The 18385-nt window shown below is 41.9% G+C and overlaps 1 protein-coding gene across 1 annotated transcript in view; it reads left to right on the top strand.

Annotated features, from left to right (window-relative positions):
• The window catches only part of nek7 (NIMA-related kinase 7), a 54147-nt gene that overhangs the window by 27978 nt on the left and 7784 nt on the right, over nucleotides 1-18385 (top strand). Inside the window, exons 6-8 of the mRNA XM_072699713.1 lie at nucleotides 3126-3234; nucleotides 5006-5113; nucleotides 8584-8678. Of these exons, the coding sequence (XP_072555814.1) occupies nucleotides 3126-3234; nucleotides 5006-5113; nucleotides 8584-8678 (312 nt within the window). The remainder of the gene's footprint in view (nucleotides 1-3125; nucleotides 3235-5005; nucleotides 5114-8583; nucleotides 8679-18385) is intronic.

Below are 18385 nucleotides of genomic sequence, written 5' to 3'. Positions count from 1 at the left end.
ACAGAAGTGTCTGGTAATAACGTAAACCCTTGGGTTCATGTTCGTTAGCCGCTTAAGGGTGTGATGATCTGGGAGTATCTTCCAATTAGCGGAAGGATACACACACAAAGTCACCATTTGGTCACATGACCAGTTTAGAATTACCTGTTAACCCAACAGGCATGTTGGTGAATGTTTTGAGGACTTTGGGGAATCCAGAGGGAATGTAAGGAGAACATGCAGACTTCAGGGGGTTGAGCTCACACTTCTGGAATGACGACTTTTATTATCATGCATTAACTAAATTTGTAAACATTTAGTGATTGCTATTGACAGGGGTATCATGTTGATAACTGGAATGTTTGTTGTTTATCTTTAATAATGTATATTTATATCCAGTTATATTCATTAGGTACAGTTAGTATATATTATTAGGTTCCTTTGGCAGTTAAAAGTGTGACATCCTAAAGGTACAAATCAAGATAAAGCTGCTCATTATGAAATAAATATGAGCACGCGGCTTGTGCGAAACTGCCGTCTAAATGCATGAATTTAACATTTTTATTCTTTTTGATTCCTGACCATTTCAGAATTCAAATGAAATGCAGTGGCCCTTCATTTGCATACTCTTACAGAATATTGCATGTGCAGTGTTTGCTTTTAAAGGCATAGAGGCCCCATACATACCCCATTGACATCAAACAACCCTCTGATATGCAAATTAGATGGGCTGGGGTGTGGTGGGTTGCGGGGGGGTTGGGGAAGAATAGATCCACAAGCTTTGTTTGGATGTGGGCCAGGGCTTCTTCGGTTGAATATCACATTTGAAATTTTGCACATAGTTTTTGCCAAAATTGGGTAGAATAGGTGAAAGTGGGTTCGTAAGGTATCATGTGATCCTGGCAGGTAATACACCTTTAACAATGGAGCAATGCTCTCTACCTTGCGGTTTGCTGTTTGGAGCATTTGATCATTAGCCTGGCAAGTTCTACCCATGTAATTAATTCTGTAATTACTGCCCTCTAACAGCTCATTGTTAACCAGGTAATTAACAGAACAATTAAAGGTCTGTTACTGTTCTGTAATGAGTTTATTGAAAGCAAGTTTCCCCATCAGCCATATGTTATAAGGGAAACCAATATTTTTGGTAATTGGTTAAATATAGAATGAATGGTCCAGGATTGGTGTTCTGTTTAACAATTGGTGCTATTACAACACTCATTTCTTTCTTTTGTGATATTAATGACTGTTTAAATGTATTGTTATTCTTGTAAAAGATACTTGTCAAATTATATTAATATTATACCTATCCATGTTCAATGGCTTTTTATCCTGGTTTTGGGTGATGGTGAACCTGGAGCGTATCCCAGGAAGGCGAGAGCACAAGGGGGGAACACTCTTGAGAGCATGCCAGTCCATTACAGGACACACACACACACACACACACACACAGACACACAGAGTCAGTACGTTTTCATGCATAGCTAAGTTGGGCTGTGGTCATAGTCCGACTGTGCCATTTAATCGGACTACTGTCCTTGTCCCAGTATACATGCATGGGAGGGAAATTGATTAATTGACGGAAGTATGTCTGGCTCCGCTACAATAGATGGCGATATGGCTCCTCTCAGCTTGTTAGTATTGGGCTTTTTCCGGTTCACCTATTATGTCACAGACATAAAAAACATAATAAATAAGTAATAAAATTAACAATAATGGGTGCGTGGACAAATGAAGTGACACAAACTTTAATTGCGATCTGGTCGGAAGAACAAATAGAACAAGATCAGGATAACATAACAAGAAATAAAGTATTTTTTATTATAAATGACAACACGGTATCCCTGTGCTATAATATTCATACCAAATTGAAGGTAAGGAAAAACCTTATCTTTATCTAGCTGACTAGCAATGTAAAAATTTAATGTGCATAACATGTGGTGTTGGTATTAATATTGCACATCATCCAGCCCTATAATAATATACTACAGCACCGGTTTTTATGCCAGTTGAAAACCAGCACCTTGAGGTATCATGCTTTTGATGCCTTCTTGAAGTACCAAAAGTGTGGTACCTGGTGTGGTGTAAAAGTGCCCTTTAGTTGAGTGGTGAATTGGACAGCTTTTCAGAACTGGACGTTTTGTACATTCTGTATGTCCTCTGCTTTGCTCCTAATCGACTCCCAATCTCATTATGTTGGTGTTTTAGTCCAACTAAGAGAAATTCGATTTAGTATGATTTCAGTTGGACTAACGTGTTTACATGTACTTTAAAAGTCCGGTTTTATAATTCAATTTTCTTAGCGTGCGTGTGAATGTGGTGAGTAACTCACTATAGGTAGAATGACCTAAGTTGCATGTGATTTGCACTGCAGGAGGTAACTCACACCAAAAAGGAGTAGAACAAGCCAACCTTCACACACGCAAAGTTGGGGAGGAGAGGATTTGAACCAATGGAGTGTGACCATAGTGCTACCTAATGAGTCACCAGTGATATTAATATTACAGGCATAAAAATCAGATCAGCGTCATATCAAACTACAAAGTTAAAATTGAGAAGTGTGTGTGGGGGGGGGGGGGCGGGATTGAAGTTCTGGGTCCATTTATGTGTTTAAGCACTTTATGCCAGATGTGGGCATTTAACCCAAAATGGCCCCCCCTACCCCCCTGCCTTCTGGAAATGCGTGCACTTTTAATTGCGACATTTTAAGACTCCGCAAAGGTCAGTGCCTGCGTCAGATTAAAGTGCCGCCTTCGATGTGAGTCGCAACGTCGGCGAGTCGAGTTAATCTCAGAGGGCGCATTGGAAGGAAACCTTGGTGCTGTTTGTCAGGGTGATGGTCTGTACGAGGAGTCCAGCTCAGAACCGCAACACCTTCCGTATAGGGAAGACCACTGCGGTGGTCCAGGAAAAGCAACATATAATGAGGCATTTATAAATGGTATCACTCAGCATGGGAATCTCATGAACCTATTAGTTAACCTCTTTGCTGCACCTTCAGGAAATAATTGCATTAGGATGAAAAGCCATAGTCAAATGCGCATTTTAGTCTCAGGGGAGATGCATGTAATGTATATATGTGTCTGTGTGCTAATTGTTCTCCTCTGAATGGCTGGTGTGTTAAGAGGCTTTTGTATGCTCCACAGCACTTCAAGAAGCAGAAGAGGCTGATCCCTGAGCGGACTGTCTGGAAGTACTTTCTCCAGTTGTGCAGTGCGCTGAACCACATGCACTCCCGCCGCGTCATGCACAGAGGTACCTCCTCTCCCTCCGGCTGCTCCTCCTCTTCCTCCTCCTCCTCCTCTCTGAATTCCTAGCCAAAATGCTCTCCAGCCATGTTGCTGTAATGCAGAAAATGATATACCCAAAAACCTTTCCCACAATGCACATGATCCCCCCATGAAGCTGGGCAGTACGTCAACACAAATTGTTTTCCCATTTGACTCAATTGGGGCGGGGCTGGGGGGGGAAGTTATGTGCACTTTGGCTCATTAAATATGCATGACACTTGGGATCCTGGGAAATGAGTCACAATGAGTGCCAGTTTATGCAAAAAAATGCTTGTTTTAATGTATTGTCAACTTAAAACAGGAGAGTCCTGTGATGTGACTTCAATTTATTACACAATGGGCATATATGCTTGACATATATCTATTTAGGAGTTAAGAGCTGCCGATATGTTTTGAAATCTGAACGATGCCAACAAGCCTTGCTTCTGTGAAACCTCCGTACACCTGTTGCAGACGTAAAAAGTACTGTCATAACTGACCAGGCTGCCGGTCATAGGGAAATGAATAATAAATTGGTTTAGTTGGAGGACAAACAAACAGCTTCCCCAATGCTTTTTTGTGCTGTGAAACCATTTTCCGTTTGGAGTGCCGGATTTTACTGACAGGTCAGCATGTGAGTCTGACATTTTCCAAAGTTGCATGACTAACCTATAAATTGAAGCCGGTTGTCTCCTACTAATCTGGTATTGTGTCATTTTGTAATTTTCCAGTTGTCTGAGCATCCTACATGTGTGGTTCCTAGGATGATCCTCATTGTTTTAACATGGTTTTTGTTTTAATTATCAGCATGAAACTAACATGAATTAATCATTAAAATAGCGATTTCGTGACTTACTATGTATTTTCCAGTACCTGAGATTGGTCATGTTAACCAAAACATTTGGTTAAGTATGGAAGCCTAAAACAGGGGAAGACAGGCTGCTTGAAGGTGTGGAGATGGATGCTGGTAATGAGACACATCTTGTGGACTGTCCCACTCTGGCGCCCCGCATGCACACGGGCCGCTGTGAACACCGGCCCTCGTAATCCGTGGGAGTGCTATCCTTGGTGTAAAATCACCAGGACCTACCACACGTGGATCTGTCACTCCATGCGGACGTCTCATCCATCGTAATCACTCTGCTTCCTTCCTCTCACGATACGATCAGCTGAACGAGCCATATTCTGCAGGACATGAAACATTCAACTAGTAGCCTTGCCTCCTTACGTGTTACTGCCTTTTCCCCGACATGTTTCTGGAACGAGATTCACCCACAATATGGGGTGCCTTTCAGCTCCACCTCGCCTCCCAATTGCACTTCGCTGAATAAGATGTTCTCATTGACAGCAGCACATTAATCATAGGGGAGGTATAGCTTGTATCACAAGTTTCTGGTGATCGGCTACTTTTTAACTGGTGCTTTTATGTTCCATTAATATGTTTCTACTTAGAATTCTGTTTACATCAAGCTTTGTAATAGCAGAACATTAATGTTGTCACACTAAAAAACTGATTTCCGATTACAAAGGGTCACAGCCTTTTAAATTTGTGTTAGATATATGTCGCATTCAGAAGTTATTTTACATATGTTTGAAAAACAAATTTTGATGTTTTTTTTAAAGCTAAATACCTATGACTTGTGATATTGCTCAACTTTACCATGCTACCTGTCACAGATGGCTCATGCCTTCCCCTTGCTCCCCGTGCAGTTGTGAGGTGACCCTTTTGAATATTAAATAGGTCCTTTCTTCCACAGACATAAAGCCGGCTAATGTGTTCATTACTGCCACCGGGGTAGTAAAACTCGGAGACCTGGGGCTGGGCCGTTTCTTCAGCTCCAAAACCACAGCGGCTCATTCGTTAGGTAAGTCTGAAAAAGAAAAAAAAAAACAAAGTTTTGAAGGGATCAGTCCTTCAATTTGACGAGCAGGATGTGTTTCATTATATCACCAAGACCAAAACCATGTGTCTGCTATAAAAACCCGACGTAGCCCCCACCTTCCCCCACCTCCAGGCAAAGCCTACAAAGAAGCCCCAGGTATATTAGTTTCATTGTGTAGTTAAGGCTTTCCTGTTGCCTCGACCTTTGACCTCTTTGCAGATGACGTCCGGATGTAGCAAGTCTGGCCTCGCCACCCTTCTTATGAGTATTATTGCGCAAAAAGCTGTAAACACTGATCAGTCCACACAAAATGGCTCCATCTAGCTGAGTAGGAGTAGTTTAATAAGATTGAACTTTCCGATTTTCAACAAGAACGGCTCTGTATTGAGTTTTGTGGCTATTACCGTGATCCTGTTGCTTATCTCATTCTGGGCTGCTCGTCCGTCAGTTTTTGGATTGGCAATAATCTTCAAGGTTTTTACAGCTCAAATGCGTTCCTCTTTGTTCTTTCGTTGACTTTGATTTCTGACGCTCTGGTTAAAGGTCAGCATTTATTTACTTCACAGTTTCACAAATGTTCTGCGTCGTAGTAAAATCTCAAGTCATTCTGCAGTAAAGCTTTAAATGCAGTATAGTACGTTGAATGTAATATACTGTTCAAGCAGTTAATAGTACACAAAGTGAGCACTAAAACCGACTTATAAAATATACAAATGTTTTTATAGGTACTTTTAAATCAAGTTGTTTGCATTATGCCAGAAAAAAATGAGTGATATAACTCTGGGCATTGCTGAGGTTTGGCTCTGAGGAAGGCACTGTAAACCTTTTGCTTCTCAATAATATTAAAATATTATAGTCTGCACAGGCAATCCTTTTCATGTACACTTGTCTGTTTACTAATTTAGTTTAATAAATGTTTTTTGACATTTTGATTAGATTATTAGATGTTGGTAAAGAAATAAAGATCAGGTGTGGGACGTATTTGTGGGTTTTCAGTTTAATGTCGTGCCCCCCCCATGCATGCCCATCCTGTGTTAACTTGAAGTCTCAGATTCTCAGCACACAGTGTTGTGTCATTTTGAAATGCATTGTTTTGTGTTGAAATGTATCCTCACATCAAGATTTTGAATGATTTTTTTTTAATGTCTCAGTCAGTGGTCACAAGGCCTTGTCATGCTTTAAAAGGCTGCAGCGCTTGCCGTTTTCATGTCAGTGCTGAATTTGTGTAACGGTCGTTTAATCCGTATAACGAGTATGAATTTTCATTGGCATCATTCATCAAGTGGCGATAGCGAGCTCGTATTTCGGTGAGCGTACAAGAGGAGTCTGGGTACGTCAGCTTTCTCAGCCGAGGATTAACTCGCATGGCTGAGATACGGCAGGGGATGAGATTCATGGCTTTTTGCATGGCAGGTTAAATTCACCCAGGGGCAAAGAGACCCCGGATCAGCCTTTCCCTTCGGGCGAGGAGACTAAAGCCTTTCTCTGTGCAGGGAGGCGGGTGGTTGGCGCGGTGGGTGGGGAAGGGGTTGGGGGTGGCGTCGAGGGCTGACAGTTTGGGCAGTAATGAGAGGAACCTCCTCGCCAGAACGCTGGGTGTGCTCTTGATGGAGGTCTCGGGAGCAGGCCCCGCGCGTCTGTCAGCCCTCGGCCTCGGAAACGGAGCCGTAGCCTTTTAACTCCGCCTTTTGGTGGCCCGGCCGCCCGCAGACACAAACACAGAGAGCCTTACTTATGTTTGCATTTTCAGCCGCAGGCTCCTTCCCCTTTAAATTGATGGGGGAGGGGGGGGGGGTACAAACATCAAAAGAAATCCTGTGAGGAAAATGGCACTAAGAGTTGATTGTGCTGGTTATTTATCTGTCAGCCATGAATAAGTGTTATCAGTTCAGCCTTTCGTCTGCATTATTTTGTATAAGTTTTGCTCTCTGTAGTTCTGGGCTGTCCACCTGTAATTAAAAGGGAAGCTTCTTCATTTTTCTTAGCAGTCAAACAGAAGTTCTTATACATCTTAGCACTATCCTGGCATTATTTTAATGATTCTTTTAACGATTTACGTTAAAATGAAAAATCTTTTTGCGCTACACTAAAATTGTTTAGCAATAGTTTGTCATACTGGCAATGGTGGTTTAATTTCTCGATTTCCCCTAATTGCATATTCCCCTTTCGTCAATTACCTGTTGAAAGTGATGACAACTCTGTCAGGCTTGGATTTGGGATGGACTGTATTTAAAAAAATAAATTAATTAAAAAATAGAAGTGCCAATTCAGGTGTCTTTTATTTGGTGTTTTTTATCTTAATGTATTTTTAGTACGTAAATGTTTCGCCTTATCTTTGCTGGTGCAGCAGGAGATTCTGTCCATTTGTCCTGTTTACGGTCTTGCACGAGGACCAGGCTCGGTAAACCCCTAGCATTTGTCTGTATTTTTCCTATCATCAATCTTTCACGCTCCCACCTACAAACCCCCCCCCCCCCCCCCCCGCTGCGTACCTGAAGGCCTCTGCCAGTCGCTGGGAGGAATTACTTGCGCTGCGGGTGAAGCTGAAGCCTTCAGACCTGTTCTGCCTGCCCCTGCGGCCTGTTGTGCGGCTTCCCGGTGCCCGTTTCTCGCTGCCAATTACCTGCTGCCTGCTCTCCGGGCTACAGAGCGGGCGAGATCTTCGCTCAACTCCCCGCGCGCCCCTCCCTCTCTCATCACAGGGGGGGACTTGTACACCAGAAGTGTGGATGTTCATCTTAATAGACACGCCTGATATTTCGAGATATATAAAAGTACCTTCTTGTTAGCTGATTTTGTTAGCTAGTTTTTGACTATGAATAGAAGCATTTAATCGAGCAGTTTATCTGAAATATTTAGCAACGGCAAAGAAATTATTAGCTGTTTTTTCTTACGTGGATGTTTTATAACAGGGTGCATATTCAGTATATATGCACTGTGTGATTGAGTCTTTTTGTGGCCAATATGCATTGAATGTCTAGACCGAGAGACAATAATTTTATTGATGGATTTAAATGAAGGAAGCTCACTACACCTTCATGTGGCAGGAAGTGGTAAATACATCTTTTTGTACCACTTGACAACACAGGTGCTGGAAAACTGATACATTCACTCATGTTATCGTTAAATACTCATTTTTAAAAAGAAAAACATTGCATGTCATAGCAAGGATAATGTGGAGTAGTTTCTGAGTTTTTACAGTTTTTAAAAATAATTTTATATGTCAGTATATCTTAGTAGTTATGGATCTAATTAAGTTAGTAGTATGAATTTCAGAGTGTAATGACTTCAATGTATGAACCACACTGCATTTGACTGCAGCTATGTATAATTTTGACTTCTGATTTGTCTCGTTGAGAATGGACTGTGGCCCAGCCTCCGTGTTGCATTCTGAAGTTTGAAGAATGTTTCTGGAACGAGTGGGATTGACTTATGTTTCTTTTCTGTTCCAGTGGGTACCCCTTATTACATGTCTCCAGAGAGGATACACGAGAATGGATACAACTTTAAGTCTGACATCTGGTCTCTGGGCTGCCTGCTCTATGAGGTACAAAAAAAAAAAACATTGACCTGGTTCACTAATACCCCCCTTCATTTTACTAGGCGCAATACTATCCCAACACAGCACTTATAATTTATAGTGATATCACTCAGTAATTTAGTAAAACAAAATTTGCTAAAGTAAGCACTGTGACTCGGGGAACCTTTAGGGTATTTTGGGATTTCTAGGAAATTAAACTGACATTTACATTTGATTCACATGATAAATATTTTGTTGGGGAAAAAGATAGTTGCAGTTACTGCAGTAATTGCATTTCAGAAACTTTCGACATGTCTAAGTGGAGTAAAGTAAGCAGTTGAGTAAAGACTTGTGTGTTTTCCTCTGTAGCTGAAGGTATATGTGTAAAAGATCAAATGATATACAAGGCTGACTTCAGGGCTTTGCTGGTGGGATTAGATTGATCTAAAGAGCAAGGGGCAGGTAGGCTTGAGATCTTATTCTTTTTTTCTCAGGGAGTGTGATTGTTTAGTTTAAATGTATGTTCAGTATTATTGTCTTACCTGTACTTCTTTATCTTGTTAGTTTTATCGTGTAATTACTTTGAAGTCGTGGCAATATAACTGATATAGGTAAATATATCTACATTCTTTACACTTCGGAAATTGTTTGGTTGGAAAAAAATGTACAAGTTAACATCGGAGCGTCACTAAACACACAGCCGCCATAACTGCAACAAAATCTGGGATCTTTAAATTGTGTGTTATTTATGTTTCCCATTACGAATTGATCATCGTTTTGGTATTTCACTTTGTGGTTCAAAACAAAATGAATACTCTCACAATGACATTCACCTGAGGAGTAAAAACTGATCAGCTGAACTGCCTGTTGTATACTGTATACATTGAATGCATGTGTAGAAATAGCTGAACTGTTTGTAGTATTAATTTTAAGACTGTAGTTTTTTAATTAAGCAATTTCCTGTCTGATATTACAAATACCCTGGTAAGTGATTGCTCAACAAAATCATTTTATGGATGTGGACTGCTCTTTATGTTTGTATCAAAGTAAAACAAACAATGTGCAAGGAGTAAATCAACAAAAAACTTGTAAATGAGGCACGCATAGTGCACACATTTGTCGATTGAATTCCCAGAATTTATCTCCCTCTTGTGGTCAGTTAATTGATATTTAAGGGTTAATGCAAACCAGCACACATTATAGTATCAGAGGTGAATTGGATAAAAACCTGCAGTTAAGAGGATGACTCTCACATTGGCACAAACACAAACCAGAGATGCATTGTTAGTATAGCACCCAATTTCCTTTACATCCAGCGAGTTTTTCTTTTTTTTTTTTTTTGCACAACTCACTAGTAACTACACCTTCCAAAGTGCCCCAGGCTGAAAAACAATGATCCCAGTTTATTGGTGCTCAGAGACCATAGTCCTCAGTGCTAATTAGTCTCCCACAATGCACTGGTCCAGCAGCGTGCTTGGCTAGCAGCGTTAGCAGGTCAGACAAGTGCACTGAGGAGAGAGGGGAAAAAATGGGGAACAGTTGTGATCTCCAGGCTCTGTGGGAACAAGGAGGGAAAAAGTACCTTTTGGTTTTGCTTCTCAGAAGCGACCGTGGGCTTGGGACAGGGGCCATTTCCTTCGAGGCTGGCAAGTGCTGCCACCTCGAGCAGAATGTGATTGAGAGACTCTCAGTGCGGAGTGGGATCGGCACGTCGAGCATCGCCCGTCTGGTGGTCGCAGCACATGTTTTCACTTAGAGTGGCCAGAGCGGCTTGCAGTTTTTCCACTTTACTAGTTTATATAGCTGGACGTTTTTACCGAGCCAATTCAGATTAAGTGCCCAGCTCAAGGTAACCTCAGCTGGGCCCCTCTGGGAACTTGAGCTGCCAACTGTTTTGGTTACAAATCTACCTCTTTACCTATTATGTGACACGCTGTCCGTAAATATGAAATAGGTGTCCATTGTTCGAGTGACTTTTGGTAGCTGTACCGTTTAAAATGTCATACAATTTTTATTATTTATTTATTTATTTTATTTTTATTTGCCAGCACTTGGGTTATTGTCGTTTTTGCAATTCAGCAGTAATTCCTTTTGCAAACAGCATCAAACGATGGTATTTGTGTGCTTTAAATAGTGGATGTCGATGTTATTTATTACAGATGCAAATTCCTGCTTTTTAAAACCGTGATTGGAAAGGTTATAAATGTCAGGAAGCAGGATTTCTCTCCTGTTTCACAGTTACCAAAAAGTTTCTTGATTTGCAGTTGTGGCTTTTATTATTGTGGGGTTATAGGACAGGGGAGACACAAGCCATCTCTGCTGTTTTGGCTTCAGTTTTATCGTCTCTGGAAAAGGCTGTCCCGCGCTAACCAGATGGCAGCCAGTGTCGTGTGCGTTTGACCGCCTTTTTATTTATTTTATTTATTTTTTTACATCGGTCGCTCTCTACCATTTATATTAAAGACAGGCTGCCAGCATATTTACGCATTCCCATACACTCGCAGAGCCTGGCCTTTGAAGTTCTTGTCATAATAGCTGTCTTTAGAGAAGTTTAGAGCTTTATATTCACATAAATCCTTATGATTTATGCAAGTATATGTTAGCCAGTCCTCTGTAGCTTACTGTATTTACTGCGTATGTACTAAAACAAGTACAGGTCCTGTATGTTGCCCAAGGGTCTTACAGCAGTATCTTTTTAGGATTTGAACTGTCAACCTCCTGTTTATAAACCCATTTTCTTAACCACTGTACTACACAAGGGTGAAATGTATGTGCCCTAACCGAGCTGCTTGGCTTGTGTAATTCTCCATCGGAAGTTAAATAGTAACAATTAAATGCAATATGACTATTTAGCACTACAACGTCTTAGCAGACATATTTTGAGTACTGAGCTTTTGCAGTATGTTTTTCCCCCAACATATAACTTAAACACTACTCATCCCCACCCCCCCACCCCCATTGTGTTTTACAGAATTTTTCCCACAATCTCATAGCTGTAAGGACCCGCACGCATACACGGTTACACAAGACCTATTTTACCGAAAAGCAGCCGGGCAGCATGATCACGGTCATCGCAGGCTCATTCCCTTGCCGTAAACGAACCCTTGAACATAACAGCAGACGGCTGAAGGTCCCATTGCGTGTTGTTAGTGATGCAACGCGATTCCCACGCAGAGAAAGGCGCCCCTCATTTCCCTTTTGTTCGTACTGTGTTTTTGAGCAGACCTTAACGAGCTTTATTTACTTTCATCAATATTCTGTTTGCTCGAGGTTTCGCTTGGCTCGCTAAGGTATACTTTTGCTCTTTTTTCAGTTGCACGCTACCATTCTAAGCATCGCAAATTGCAAAAAGTTTACTGCTGTATTTTTTTGGAGTTGATTGTGTGAAATCACACAAGACTGTAAGATTTCTTTTGCTAAGAAAGTAAACATTATTTGTGCGGAGAATTTAAGAAAAAGAGAACAAAATAGAAGCATGTTGAATTTATTAGAGGTCATCTAGAAGATATTAGATGTTGGACGATTCATCAGTTTCTTTACATGAGACACTTGCGTTTGGGGCAGTTAAGGCAATGCAGGAAATGGTGTCATCCTGGTATAATAAACCCCCATGACCCTGTCCAGGGTAAGCAGTTGGAAGATGGATGGATGGTCTAATAAAAGCCAACAGTCTGAATACAGATGCATCATTACATTTATTATTATTTTTTTATTATAATGAACATATAATATTCATATTTTTATATATTTTATATATTCATGGAGCAGTTGGTAAATAGACAAAACACTTCAGCCATGGAAATCATATTGCGTAAGATCTGTTTAGCAAAGCTGTCTGGTCACCCTGTTTGTTATAGCTGCCTCCATTCCCAAAGTAAACTCCTTTGTCCTGGGAGTGGTGCAGACAAGCACACTTTCTCCAGAATGCTTGCTTTGTGTCGCTCAGAGGAGAGAGCAGCTCTCTGCTTCCTAGGAGCCCAGTCAGTGCCCCATAGGTGCCCAGTCGGTGCCCCATAGGTGCCCAGTCGGTGCCCCATAGGTGCCCCGGCCGTCAGCTGGAGCTCCTGCTGAGCTGTGGTGGCAGGTGTCCCCCCCGGCTTTTTCACCCGCCCCATGGAGGGAGAGCCAGCTTAGCATTCTGCGGCTCTCCTCTCCACGGAAGACTGAGCTCGGCCAGACGGGGATCAACCGTGGGGGGGGGGGGGGGGATGGGGTTCCCCGCCGCGAGGCGTGGCCTGCTCAGCCCAGGTGACGCGTGCTGACATCGCTAACTTACCGTGACTGTTACAGGGCTGCATCTCATGAGCGATAGTGATCACAAACTCTGGTGACATCCACGTCATTAATTATGTAACAACTCAAAGCGACACGACAGTTTTGAGAGAACCTGATTTATTGTCCAGGACTCGACTTCCTGCTTAACAGGGGTTGGCGGGGGTGGGGGGGGGGATGTTAAAACCTCTGACCTCTGATGAAAAGAGAGAGAGCAGGAGAGTGAGCAGAACAGCCAATGGGTGTGATCGGCCAAACTTCACTGAATCGCCACCATGCGGGAAAAGCTTGTCCGCAGTGTTTGCATGTACATGGTATTTTCTAACAAAGCTGCGATTTGGCATTTGGGATCTCCTTAGTTTTTTTGTTTTTTCTGGCTTATTTTTGTCTTTTCTGGCTTATTTTTGTCTTATAAAGGAAGGATCGGGTAGCAAATCCATTCATTTGTCTTTGTGCACCATTAACAGTTTATAAACAAATCCAAAAAATGTGCAAGCATAAATTTCTGAGCCCTCAGGGATCTGCTGGATGTTTTGTCAGTGTTTTGGGATGTTTTTTCCTTTCCATTTGCCAGTTGTGTTTCATCATTGAAATCAGTCCTTCCCAACCATCCTAACGACCATAAAAGTATCTTCACAAGTCGGCCCCCTTTTTCATCAGATTTTCTGCTGTCGAGCGGAGACCAAAGTTGCGGGATTTGGACGCGTCTTTATCCGAAGTCTCCCCACGCTGGTGGCTTCTTGCCTTGATTAATATATGATTATAGTGGAACATTGAGACGCACAGGATGAAATAATGATGATTCTTCCACTTTAGTGTTTGAACTTCTCCTTTGTAGCTGATGCGACCTGTGCTCACTCAACAGACTGCAAGGCGCACAAAGTTTTTAATTGGCACATGGAGGGAGCAAAAAAAAAAGATCAATATTAATTAAGTTAATGGGGCTCTCCCCTCTTTCAGACGGGGCCTTTACACGGGTGGGGCTGCGTTACACGCCGGCCGTGTTGTTGGGAGTCGCGATCCCCGGACATGAGGGCTTGTAGGTAGACAGCGCACTATGACGAAGAGAGAGTCCCGCTACTGGGCCCCACGCGTCGACAGCCGGCTCGCGTGCGCCGCTCGGGGAGGACGACCCGCGAATATTAACAAGCGCGGAGCCCAGGGTCCCCGGAGGTCAGGGAGCAAGTCAATCATTGTCGCCGTCGCCTTGGCGAGGGGACCCAAATTAGCCGGAGAGGCTCAGCTGCCGGCAGAGCAGGCAGAGCGGCTGTCAGAGGTGGGAGCGCGTGGGGCTAATGAGCCAGATGAACAGTGCAAAAGCTCCCAAATAAAAACAGGCCGGCTGACATTTTTCATCTGTCAAAGCGGGAGATTCGCGCTCCTTGTTTAACTCTCTGCAACGCGTGTGTGCGTCTGTCTGTCTGTCTGTGTCTGTCTCTGTATTTGTCTGTGTATTTATGTGTCTGTTTGTCTTTGTGTGCGTGATTCTGTCTGTCTGTGTGTCTGTGTGTCAGCTTCTCTGTGTGTGTCTGTTTGTCTGTCTTTGTGTGTGCCTGTGTGTCTGTCTTTATCTGTTTATTTCTTTGTGTGTGTGTGTGTGTGTGTGTGTGTGTGTGTTTGTCCCTGTCTTTGTGTGTCTGTGTTTCTGTCTGTATGTGTTACTATGTCTATTTGTTACTAATACTCATCCTTTTTCTTTATACCCATATGTGTGTAAATGCACAATGGATAAATTTCAGTCTAGCAAAAGTGTATTTTTATGTAAACAGCATTTACATGCAAGTGTGCTTAGGGTTTGGACACACCTGAATGAACATAATCTTAGAGATATTTTAATCTACTTGATGCTTAAATGTTGTTGTTGTCTGTTGGAATTTCATTTGAAAACAAGTTTTAAATTAAAAAAAAAAAAAAAAAATCATGTTTTCATTTAAAGCATTGAACCACAGTGCAGTGACATAAACCTTCAAGTGCTATGATGAAACCCAGGGTCGCCACAGGAAAGAGAGCAGGAGAAAGACAGAGCAGGAGATGCCGCTCCTGCAGAGGATTAGATTATTAAAGTCACCAGGCTCAGAAATTGTCAATTAACTGTACCTCAGAATACAGCCCAAGTACATGCTTCAGTGACAGACATATCTCAACAGGAGCTGTTCATAGCAGACTGCGTAAATCAGGCCTTCATGGTAGGACTGTTGAAACTGTTGGGTCATGAAACACAGGGAGTGGACATGACACCAATGGAAATCTGTCCTTTGGTCTGATGAGTCCAAATCTGAGAAATCTGGTTCCAAATGTCATGTCTTGAGATGCGAAGCAGGTGAATGGATGAAGTCTGCACCAGGATTATTATCATTAACGAAAACTAAAACTACAAGAAAACATTTTCGTAAACCAAAATAAAATAAGATCGGGAAGTAAAATAACTAAATGAAAATTATAAATATTGTTTCTGATACTGAAATAAAATAAAAATGTAAAATATTTTCTTACCGTTTTTGCTCTTCAGCTACCTTCTTATTCGTATCTCACAATATCATTTGTAAATAACATTAATAACATTAATAATATGTAAAACATTTGCCCCAGCGTGCACTGTTTAAATGGAGGGTTCTCCAAAGATCACACACATTATACATTTCTAGAACTTTCTTTTCCCAGAAATAAAATTGCTAAAAAACTAAACAGAAATACAGTTCTGGAAAAAAAAATAAAATAAGAGAGCACAGCAGCATTTGTAGTTTCACTCACTGCACAGTTCATGGGAAAATGCATGTGTAAAATATACATTTTTTTAATTTTTTTTTTTTTTTTTTACAACTTACAGCCTGCCTCTTCCCTTGTCATTGATGAAGGGCTTCTTCCTTGCTTTCTGGGTCTTTAAGGGCTTCTAGGAGTCCTAGCAGTGCACTTCACACCACTTAATGTTTCCCATTCTTAGTGAAGGTCATTTAATGTCATCCTCCGATTCACGAGGCACTGTTGGATAATTTAGCGCTCATCTCTGGCATTGGAAAGTCTCTTCCGCCCTCTACCTGGCTGAGTTCAGGTCGTTCCCAGTGTCACCTGTTTCACTTTGTACTTGCGTACTGCTGTCTTAGAAATTTCGGGCCTAGTCGCAACCTGCCGCTCAGCCTTCTGCCAAAGAACCAGGATTAAACCAGGATTTAAAATTGCAGATTTTTTTAATATATATGAAATGATCTCTTAATTTTTTCCAGAGCTTTATGTCTTTAAAATAAAAACTAATAAATCAACACTTAAAACTAAACTGGATTTCAAATGAAAATTTCAAATGATACAAAAATATAAACTAAATAATATAGTTTAAAAGAACTATAATAACTCTTCTGCAGGTGTGGTTCCCACTGTGGAGCATGTGGGAGGAGCTGTGTTGGGATGCTTTGCTTGTCACACCGTTGGCAGTAGCTTTGATGACACACTGATCCAGCATAGCTACCAGCATAGCTACCTGTACCTACAGCATTCTGTAGCTGCACACTGTCCAATCTTGTTTGCCCTCAGTTGGGCCATCATTTGTATTTCAACGAGACAGTGAACCGAATCCCATCCCCAGGCTGCATTAGCGCTGTTTAGCAAAGGAGGGGCGTGATAGAGTGCCACAGCATGTGACCTGCCCCCCCCCCCCCCCCCCCCCCCCCCCCACAGTTACCTTACTGAAAGCCAGGAGAGATTGCTGGGGATGAGCTGGACTGAAAAGGAGCCAGAAAGTGCTCAACATATGGGAACTCATTCAGGGAAACCATCCCAGGTGTCTCGTTCGCCTTAACCAAGAGAACAACCCAGGGACTTCAGACTAAAATTAGACTCTCTCTGGTATATGTGCAGTAACGTTACCAGTATGCATCGTCCCTGCCAAATGGAACAATGAACAAACGTGCTCGCGAAGCTGAGTGTGTGAGCCTGTCACCAAGAATCTGAAATGTGATGTTTGTGTTGTTTAAATTCTTTGTTTTTAAATATTTTATTTAAATGCTTTTATTGGATACTACATAATTTAACACATGCAATTTCATTGTTTTGATGTCTTCACTTCAAATGTACCAATATAAATAAAAGCCTTCTATGGGTGGGTGTTTCCAAACTTTTGATTGGTATGGCGTATGTGTGTGTGTATATGTGATATATATATATATAAGAAAATTATTTTTATATATATATATATATATATATATATATATAAAAATTTCCTCATTTCTCCACCATGTGTAGAGCAGTTGTCTTCACGGCTGTCAGGAAGTGGCTTTAATCCATTCTCATACGCAATTACTGTCACAAACAGGCAGCCCATTAGCTGATGAGAGACTAAGAACCTTGTCCGGCATTTTGTTAAACAGACTAAAGTCTGTCAAAGAGAATCACATTAAGATGCAGTCTTCTCCTCGTATGACAGTATATTTTGTGTAGCCATAAAAATTTAGATTTTTAAATGCAGTGCTTTCACAGACAGGCTGTTCTGTGCAGTTTTACTGTCCTTTGTTTAATTATGTTGTCTTTGCTTAGCAGGCAGATTTATAAGTAACTTGCAGTATGCTGTAGGGTTACTTTGCTGCCGATTTTGCTACTGTGCGGCATTTGTGTTTAGCTACATTCTGAAGACAGGGCCAGTCATCCTGAGTGCACCTGACCAGTGAGACCACTTGAGAACTATTGGTGCTATTTTCTGTTATCGCTCATATGCTGGCTGGGGTCAGAGTGCCAGAGGGTCCCAAAAATGAGCACGGCTGCACATGTTGAAGTGATTTTGAAATCGCGATTGTTACGGCCACAGAATGTGGTATTCCCCAAAATGACTCTGAAGATGTGATGGAGTGTGGAGGTCAGACTCGTCATGAGCTGGACTGTAGCAAGAAGTTTCTGGGGGAAGGTGGGACGACAGCAGCCGACTGTTAACACAGCAACCATGTATCGCAGATGAGCCTGTTCTAGGTGCACGACGTGAGCTTAGGAAAATGGTATTGGAGGGCCTAGTCTGTCACCCCACCTCATGCCCATCGGGGTGGGAGTGTCTAACGCATGAGGCCTGTGGTCACTGACTTCGGGCCTGACAGTAGACAGCCACCCTCACCCTCGCTCTGCCGATCATCATCCTCCTCTCAATTCTGTCCTCGGGTTTGTTTTTGTACAGTTATGTGTGTGTGTGTGTGTGTGTGTGTGTCTGTCTGTCTGTGTCTGTCTGTCTGTCGGTCTGTCTTTTCCTTCCTGACATTGCTACGAACCTCAAAATTCTCACAGAAAATACATCTCAAATTTAGATTTTCATTTATTTAAAATGTATTATGTTATGGAAACAAATTCATATTAATTCAGACTGCCCCTATTGTTTTCTGTTTTGACGGTGGATGTCCTCAGGTTTACATGTTGGAAATCCTTAAACCCCAGGATTTTTTGGGTGGAGGGGGGTGCCTAATGCAGGGCAGTGAGGATTCTGTTTTGCATTT

This window comes from Paramormyrops kingsleyae, chromosome 15, assembly GCF_048594095.1.
Source record: "Paramormyrops kingsleyae isolate MSU_618 chromosome 15, PKINGS_0.4, whole genome shotgun sequence".
In the NCBI taxonomy this organism is placed as follows: domain Eukaryota; kingdom Metazoa; phylum Chordata; class Actinopteri; order Osteoglossiformes; family Mormyridae; genus Paramormyrops; species Paramormyrops kingsleyae.
The sequence above is the reverse complement of the archived record's forward strand: the minus strand, read 5'-3'. Positions and strand labels throughout refer to the sequence as shown.